At 42.8% G+C, this 9571-nt stretch overlaps 1 protein-coding gene across 1 annotated transcript in view; it reads left to right on the top strand.

Annotated features, from left to right (window-relative positions):
- Positions 1-973: 973 nt before the first annotated feature.
- MRC1 (mannose receptor C-type 1) overlaps positions 974-9571 on the top strand; it is a 90603-nt gene continuing 82005 nt past the window's right edge. The window contains exon 1 of the mRNA XM_061181540.1: positions 974-1169. Coding sequence (XP_061037523.1) covers positions 1109-1169 — 61 coding nt within the window. The 5' untranslated portion in view covers positions 974-1108. The remainder of the gene's footprint in view (positions 1170-9571) is intronic.

The raw sequence follows: 9571 nt of genomic DNA, 5'->3' as shown, positions 1-9571 counted from the left end.
CTAACATTTCCCACACGCCAGTTGTGGGTTGGCTATCTAATTACTAATATCTGCTTCAAAATGTTCTTAATTCATATTTTACTTCTGAAAAAATAACAAAATAGATGTTTAGGGTTAATATGGTGCTTAATGAAATACCTGTTTCCATTTTTTTAAAAGAAAGTATTCTGCCTATCTTGTAATGAATATACATATTTTTGACCAAATGAGCAGGTTTTCTCCCAGCAAGAGGACCCTTGTGAACCTGAAGAAGATCACTATGGTCGAGGATGGGCAGCGAGGCTTTACTGCAAATCCTGTCACTGTTTTCTCTGGCTCTCTAGAGAAGTTTCTAGAAAAAGACTTCTAGAACTTTCTCCCTCCTGTTATGACTGAGATTCTTTCCTAGGCTTAGTCTCTATTTCACTTTTCTTCTAGCCAAAAGGAAGAAAGCTCCACGTGAAATTTCTTTTGAAGATTTCTAAGGAAAAAGGAGGCTCTAAGCACCGAATATGGAGAAAGAGGTGGGTCCGTTTCAGCTCTTAAGAGGATGTTTCCCCCAGAAAACTGTCCTTTTTAGTGCCTGCCCTCTCTACCATGTTCCGGTGGGACCTGTCTGCCGAGGGTCCCCTGATTCAGCGGCTTCCCAGAGGAAACCTGACTTTTCCAGGCCAGGTAGTGGCCTCCAGCTTGCCCTCCCCATGGCCCCATCCTCCAAGGAGGGCCAGGAGGTCCGGAGCTGTTTCACTTCCCACTTCCCTGCAGGCCGGCCCGGCTCCTCACTTCTCACCGGCCCCCTCTCGCCTCCCCCCTCTTCCTCATCCCTCTCCCCCCACGTGTCCCTCTCTCCCCTTCCCCTGTGTCTGCTCTTCTCAGAAGTTAGCTTACAAAGCAAAGCTGTAACTTTGAATTCCTGTTTTTCCAACCGCCCTCATGTGACAGGATATCTCCTTATTGGAGGTTTTCCCTAATTTCAGAAGCCCTTTAAAAGCGGGCCCTCCCTCCAAACGTCTTTTCAGCCGGGCGTTCAGAGCGGGGAGGAGGGGCAGGGCGAGCCGGCGCCCTCACTGTCTTGGTTCTCCCGGCTCTCTCCTCTCCATCCTTGCAAGAAGAGGATCAACTCTGGGCCATGAAGCTGTCCGCGCTCCTGGCTTTCCTCTCTCTCCTTCCGGTTGCCGTGCAGCTCCTGGGTAAGTCGGCTCTGACCTGGAAGCTTTCTGACTTGGGGCCTGGGGTACCCCCTCCCCTCTGGGTCAGGGTTGAGGGATTTCTTCCACACCTGCGGGGAAGAGAAAACAGGACCTCCGCATCACCAGCTCTGTGGCAAACCTCCGCCTGGTCCCTAGGCCTGGAAGCCGGGCACCCGGAGGAGGCGGCCGCCTGGCAGGTCAGGGGGCCGCCTGACCTGAGCGCCACAGAGCCCCATCTTCCTCTTACCTCTTCTCTCACCTGCCGTCGCCTCTTCCCTGCTTTATTCTTAGAGCGATTTCCTCTGTGGTTGGCCGATTCTAGTTTTCAGTTTCTACCTAACCCCCAACCAACAACTTCTGAGTGTTTTTGGCCAAAAGGAAGGCGGCACTGGTGTCTCTCTTCATGGTAGGTCTAAGGATGGATCGCAGATCGTTCCCCTGCCCAAAGATTCCATGGGAGTTTTATAACTCACCTTTTTTTCTGTGAATGAGCCATTAAATTTTTTTTAAATTGGATTATAGTTGATTTACAATGTTGTGTTAGTTTCAGGTGTACAGCAAAGTGAATCAGTTTTACATCTACATATATCCACTCTCCTTTAGATTCTTTTCCCATATAGGTCATTACAGAGTAGAGTTCCCTGTGCTATCCAGTAGGTCCTTATTAGTTATCTCTCCTATATACAGCAGTGCGCTTATGTCAGTCCCAGTATCCCAATTTATCCCTTCCCCCCCCTTTACCCCCTGGTAACCATACTTTTGTTTTCTACATCTGTAACTCTATTTCTGTTTTGTAGATAAGTTCATTTGTACCCTGTTTTTAGAGTCCATATATAAGCGAGGTCATTTGATATTTGTCTTTCTCTGACTTACTTCCCTCAGTAGTGAATGAACCTTTTGCTCTAGCTTTTACTGCTAGAGAGTTCATCCTTATCTATGTTCTACGTTGATCCTTATCTCTGTTCTAAGTTGTTCAAACTGATTTATTCCTCTCCACCCTCACCCTTTTTTTTTTTCCTGGAGATTGATGATTACTCATGAGGCATAGATTCAGAGCTTTTCAGAAGCCCAAAGACATTACGGAGTCTCTCTCTTCTATTTCTTCAGTCTCAACCTGCTTTACCCTTGGAATGAGAGTGCCTGTAGGAATTTTTATTTCCAGGTCTCTTTTGACATGAGATGAATGGGATTTCAACTTTGAAATGCTGGCTCCCCGATCCCCCGTCATTCCTCTCAAATCAGCAAACGCTGTCTGCGCCCAGCCTGTGCGAAAGGGCGCTCCATGCCTTGTTGAGTTGGAGGCGGGTGGGAGTAGGGGCCACGGAGGAGCCGGAAACTCCCCGCCCCCAGGAAGCCTCCCAGGGAGAGTGTTCCAGCACAGAAAGCATTAACTCACCATGAGCCTGAAGTAGTGGGGATTATAAACACACAAGCAAAGGCAGTATGGTTTGCACCTGGCCCCTGCCAGGAAGCTGCTTAATTTCTTGGTGCTTTAATTTTTCTGTGCGTAAAGTAAGGAGCATTGTATTACTTGCCTCATCAGTTGTTGCAATGATTCAATAAGTTGAACTGTGTAAAATATTTAGAACATAATATGACCCAGAGTAGTTGCGTCCTAAGTGTCAGCTATCCATAGCAGTGACTTTTTTTTTTTCCCATGATAGCAATCAGTTGTTCAATACAAGCAGTAGAGTTAGCATTTAAAGGAGAGGTTTCCCAAAAAACAATGCCGAGGAAAGAGTCCTGGAGTCCGAGGAGACATTGTACCTGAGTCCTGGCTACAGAGGGCATCCCTCAGAGAGTAAGGAGGGGTGTGACAGGATGGCAGGGTGAGCCCCACATCACCCCAGTCTTCATCTTGAAAAACTGTCTTGTGCAAGAGGATTAATATACTCTTTGTGATCCCAAAGGTTAAAACTAAGAGCAGTGAACATCTTCTAACGGTTACACTGTCTCAGAATGTTCTGCTTAGGGGTAAGTTCTGTGTCACTAAACGTCTTCAGACAGACACTGGATGGGACCTGGACCCTAACCCAGCACCATCCAATAGGTGCATCATCGGCCACATTATGCAGCCACCTTTAAAAAAGTAAAAAGAAACATTGATTTTATGAATATGTTTTATTTAACCCAATGTATCTAAAATATTATTAGTCAACATTCATCAATATAAAACTTACTGGGATATTTTTACGTTCATTTTTTAAAATTAAAATTTCAACATCCAATGTGCACCTTATACTTACAGGGCATCTCAATTCAGACTGGCTTCATTTCAAGTGTACAATAGACCCTTGGGGCTGATAGCTACCATACTGGGCAGCACAGATACCACAGATACAGCCCCTAAATTTATTTTTTTCTTCTTCTTCTTCTTCTTTTTTTTTTTGACCACACTGCGTGGGTTGTGGGATCTCAGTTCCCAGACCAGGGGTTGAACCAGGGCCCTCGGCAGTGAGAGTGCAGAGTCCTAACCACTGGACCGCCAGGGAATTCCCTAAGTTTCTTTAAACTTGCTCTTAATGTTTTGGGGGCAAAAATTCTTTCTCACTTTGCTTAGGAAGTTTTCCCTCCTGGAGACAGCAGGATGCCTTGCTCTGATGAATGTCTTCCTCTTCATAGACATAACTATGGGAGAAGCAGGAGGGTGCTGAAGAATCTTTACTTAAAGAATAAAAGCAAAACAAAAACAAAAACGTGTATAAGGGAGCTCTTTCCAGAAAATTTTTTATTAACTTGAGAGCCTTTAATTCTTATTTGACCTTTTCTTGGGCCAAGTGGCACATGAACAGAGGTGTCTGGATAAAGACAGAGCACCTACTTAGTTAGCAGTAGAATAAAGAACATGCGAACTCTCCGTACCCCCTCCTCTGGACTCCCTTCCCATTTATATAACCCACAAAAAAGATCTCCCTGCTTCCTGTGGTTTCTTTCCAACCCAGACCCCTTTCTCCCACTTCCCTGAGAACATCCCGCATCATCAACACCACGAGACCCCTCGTTGTACCTGGATGGGGCCGGGGTGGCCAAGCACAGCAGAGGGAGAGTGACTTCTTGCTCTTGCCCTGCTATCTCTTTAGCAGGAAGAACTGCATTCAGTGCCAACGTTCAGACCTCAATGGGCATATAACCGTGGTAGAGATACAGTGAGAGTCGCTCAGGCACAGAGGTTTAGCTTGAAATTGGGGCGGTTTGGCTCACAGGCAGTGCAGTGGCGGTAAACTTAACCGTTGGTTCTCAGAAGAGAAAAAGCACTGATTTGTGGCATGGAGTGATTTCCATGGTGGGAGACTCCCACCATGGTTGATTTCAAACTACCAGCGTGATGCCACTGGAAGCAGAGCTGGGAAGAGGTGTCAGTAAGAGGCTCTCACTGGCCCGTGAGGGTGAAAAAAAGCAAAACCAAACAGAGCGAATGTGACCTCTAGCACGCTGCTGTGCTGCGTCCAACCTCCTCGTTTGTGGGTAAGAAAACTGAGGTCCTGACAGGTTAAGTGATCTTTCCAGGGTCTCACTGGTTAGTGGCACAACCTGCTGAATGCTCAGGACGGCTGACTCCCAGGGCCGTGTTCTTTCTATTAAACAGAAGCAATGCGTTTTTGCTCAGCAAATGATTGGTTTAACACCAATCTTGGACGTCTTCAAGGAACAGTTGCCCACTGCCTGTTCCCTTACTAGTTTTTATTTTTCATAAAATTTTCCTTATAATATTTCTACTTTTCTTCTTGTCTTTCTCCCTTCCTTCCTTCCTTTTTTTTCTTTCTTTCTTTCTTTTTCTTTCTTTCTTTCTTTCCTTCTTTCTTTCCTTCTTTCTTTCTTTCTTTCTTTCTTTCTTTCTTTCTTTCTTTTTTCCTTCCTTCCTTCCTTCCTTCCTTCCTTTCTTTCTTTTCTTTCTTTTTAACTTTTCTTTATTTCTAGTCTCTCATTTCTTCCTTCATACATGTGACTTGTTTTGGATATCAGATTGAAGACATACTTTCTGACATTGTTGACCAAAACCAAGTTTTTGTCATCTTTCTTTTTTCAATTGCTCTTATAGTTGTCTGTTTTTCATGTTGTTGTCCCAAATGACCTCTGATTTTTCTATAATTCAGAGATGAAGATCTGTGGATGTAGGATATTCCAGATATAGGTAAAGAAGACAATTGCTTTGTTGAGTGACATTTCAGTGCCTTCTGAGGGTGTTGGACCTAATTTCTAGGTAGGAAGAGTCACCACTGGTTAAATGTGAGCTTTAAAGAATCAAATACGCTTGAAATAAGTCAGAAAGAGAAAGACAAATACCATATGATATCACTTATGTGTGGAATCTAAAACATGACACAAATGAACCTATCTACAAAACAGACTCACAGACATAGAGAACAGACTTGTGGTGGCCAAGGGGGAGGGGGGTGGGGGAGGGATGGAGTGGGAGTTTGGGATTAGCAGATGCAAACTAGTACATAGAATGGATAAACAACAAGGTCCTACTTAGGGAACTATATTCAATATCCTGTGATAAACCATAGTGGAAAAGAATATGAAAAAGAATATATATATATGTATATATATGTATAACTGAATCACTGTGTGCAGCAGAAATTAGCACAACATTGCAAATCAACTAGACTTCAATAAGTTTTAAAAAAAGAAAATACAGAAGGTAACCTGTCAAAAAAAAAAAAAAAAAAGAATCAGATATACTCAACCTCAGTTAAAGACAAAGACCCTTGTCTTCAAAGGGACCTGGAGATTACAGTGATGACACTGATCCTGAAACCTGGTCTGAGACTGAATCTTGAGCATCTAAGGGAGAACCAGGAGATCACAGATCACAAGGGGAGTTGCACAGGAAAGTAGCTTCTGAAGTGGTTTGTTATCTGCATGGCAGAGAGAGGGAAACTGATGTCGATGTGAGAACGGCAGTGTCCTCTTGCCTCTTGGCGACCATCAAGCATTGTTGAATGGAAATACCATATGGTTACATTGGTCCATAGAGGGAACTTGTGGAAATCAGGAAGAGTAAAAGTGAAAGTAGAAGGAGATAGGAAGGCAAGTGCCCTTTCAAAAAGAATTGAAAATGACAGAGAAGTAAGCACTGTTGGACAGATTCTTCTAATTACAGACCAAGTTAAGGTCACAGAGCCCTTTCAGATCTTTAATCACTTTAAGTAATTGCTTTCAGATCCTTAATCAGATCCTTAAAACAACCCAGTGAGATGGGTTGGGTGGGTGTTACAATCCACATTTTACTACAGGAGGAAACGGAGGCTTGGAAGTCAGCTAGCCATTAAGGACCAGAGCTAATTCTTGACCATGGTCTTCTGGCTCTGAGGCTAAGAAGTAGGTGTAATTTACCAGCTGGAGTGTGTCCATCAGGAAAGACAAAAATGTGCTTCAAGACAACAGTATGTCAAAGAAGGACTTAGTCCCTCTCTTTGTATCAATTGTTTAGACTTTTCACTTGGAGATGGGAAAGAGGACACTAACATTTGAAGGTTTACTCTCTGCAAAATGATATGTTGGGTGCTTTGCTTAAATTATCTCATTTAGAAAGTTCACAGCAGCTCTATCAGAGAGCATTATTATCCTCATTTTACAGATCAGGAGTTGAGACTAGAATGATTAACTAAGGCAACAGAGCTAGTGAATGGTGGAACCAGCATTTGCCTGCAAGTTTGCTGACCCGGAAGAATATACCTCTCTCCACCACATCACCTGGAAACTCCGGGGGTCTCCATTGTCTCTGTCCTTCTGTCCTTCTCTTTGGGCTGCTGCAACGGTTCTCTGTTTCTCCAGTTTCATCCTGTTCTGGACCGTTTCACATTGCCTTTAAGACTGATTTTCCCAAGTTAGTGATAAGAATACACTTACATGTATCAAGCAATTTCTGTGTCAGGAACTGTTCTCAGCGCTTTATTTAGATGATCTCATTTAATTCTCACAACAACTAGCCGGTCCTGTGCTTTCCTCCTTATTCTTTGGTGGGGGGGAAAGGCAGCACAGAGTAGTTTAGAAACTTGACCAAGGTCACACAGCCAGTGAGCAGTAGAGCTTTGATTATGTCACAATCAGGTGGACATGATACATAAAGATTAATTAGTGTGGTTATGCATGGAAGAAGAAAAAGTTGTGTAGTGTCAACGTCTTACCTACAGGTTTTGTTTGTTTGTCTTGAAATTGGGGGAGAGGCTGGCATTCTGAGGTAGAGGATATAGGGGAGAAAGGGAAGGACAGTGAGTAGAGCCTCAGGAGGGGATGGAATCCAGGACACAGGTAAAGGGATCAGCAGGTTGAGGGAGAGCTACTGAGATGGGAGTAAACGAACCCAGGGAGGGTGTAGATACTCCTGTCTTTAGGAGGGGAGGCAGGAAGTTGGCAGAGTTCCTTATCCCAGCCTCTATTCTTTCCTTGAGGTCACAACCCATATTGGATTCATACTTGGACCTCCCCAGATAGCCAAATGCAGTGACTTAAATTAGTAGGTTCTCTGGAGATTTGATGAATGAATGAAGGATTGAAGTGGTAAATAAAATCATTCTCAATTTTTCCTTTATCCTTTTGTTCAACATCGCTAAACCTAATAGTGTGATCCTTAGTTTTTTCCTCTGCCCCCAGCACTTGTTGTAGTTTTTTTTTTTTTTTGCATATACTAGGTGCATAATAAATATTTATTTTTAACTTATAAACATTATAACTTTATAAAAATAAATATTTATTTATTAACTTAATTTCAGTTCTTTGGAGACACATCTGTGGGTATACATTCACTTATAGGGGCTAATGGATAGATTCTTAGTTTGGATGGCTCAAGGTGGTGACCTCTGACAATGATTTGAGTGAAGTAGTTTATTTGGGAGCCAGTCCTGGGAAAGACTAGCTGAAGGGTGCAGACGTGAGACCAGAAGAAAGGCTGCTGGTCCATGGTGGGTCCAAGAGCCAGTGACCCCTGTGGACAGCTGTAGCTCAGCCTTGCTAGGTGCCCTGGGTGACAATGTAGGATGTGCGCCCCAGAATCATCCTGCCCACGGTGCAAAGATTGGGGCTGTTAATTCGTCTATAGCCATTGGTCACTGGTAAAGGGCTACTCCTAGGAGGCGTTCGTTCTCTGACCCTACTGGTCTTCGCAGTGTGTGAAGCGTTCTCTGATGGCCAGAAAATGCCCCCGGGCCCAGAGGTGTGGTGATGCCATTGGGGAGCGGGGCTGGTGCTCACTGAAATGGCAAAAGGCAGGAAGAAATGGTTCTGGTAGCATCTGCTACAGAATACCCACTTATTTTCCTCTTATCCAGCTTCTCTTTCTTCCAGAAGTTATTAGCTTTTATGCTTTCATGTCAGCATTTTATGTATTGATGGTGGGGAAAGCCTAAAAATATATAAGGAATTACAGCATATAATAGTTAATATCTCTAACTTGTCACCTTTAGTAACCTAACTTTCTTTGCCAGTAAGTTTGGAAATTTAATGACTTGCTCAGTGTTATCATTTTAAAATGGTTAAAATGTGCTTAAAAGAAAATTTGTACCTGTGATATTGGATATCTAGGTTTCAGCCATTTTTAACCTGAGGCATTGTGTGGAAACTTCTTGCTTCTTTCCTAAATGTATTTTGACCTTTGATATTTCTCCCTTTGAAGTGTGGGCTCCTTGTGGCAGGGAATTTGTGTCTGGTTTGTCTTTGCATTGTCGCTAGCATGGTGCCTGGCACCTATTTGTTGAAAAATAAATGTGAGGTTAGTAAGGTTGAGTTAAGATGGATGGCGGGTCTCTTCAATTCTGTAAATACATTTCTGATGTGTAAGTATCATCTGTTATCATTTGTTCAGCTTTGCAATATTTCTGTTACAAAAACATAATTAGTATAGAAAACAAAAATTGAATGTTTATCCAAATGAAACATTGGTCTGGTTAATAGTGACAAAAATGCCACAAGCTGTCTTTTTGGTCAAGGTCTTGAATCACTTTCAGAGGAAGAAGTATGACATTTTAACTCAGAGACATTGCACAGAGACAGTGATAAAAGCCAAACTTACATGTTGACTAGTTGAGGAGAAGAATAATGTATGAATGCAGGATCATAAAGCGATGATTTTACATTTCCTTGTATTCTCTGGCAAAGGCAATATCAAACTTGCACTGCTTCCTAATGTCAAAGATAAATAAAGGAAACAAGAAGAGATAAGTTTGTATTGAAATAGAAGCTTTTCATTTCCAAGTACTCCTTTTTTTTAAAAAAAAAAATTTTATTTATTTATTTATTTATTTGGTTGCACCGGGCTCCTTAGTTGCGGCTTGCGGGCTCCTTAGTTGTGCCTCTCCAGCTCCTTAGTTGCGGCACCAGGGAAGTCCCCAAGTACTCCTTTTATAAGTATAAACATTTATAAATCACTCTTTGGTAAAAATAAAATTTCAAGGGAAAAA

This window comes from Eubalaena glacialis, chromosome 2 (genome assembly GCF_028564815.1).
Source record: "Eubalaena glacialis isolate mEubGla1 chromosome 2, mEubGla1.1.hap2.+ XY, whole genome shotgun sequence".
Classification (NCBI taxonomy): Eukaryota; Metazoa; Chordata; class Mammalia; order Artiodactyla; family Balaenidae; genus Eubalaena; species Eubalaena glacialis.
This window is presented reverse-complemented; position numbering and strand designations above follow the sequence as displayed.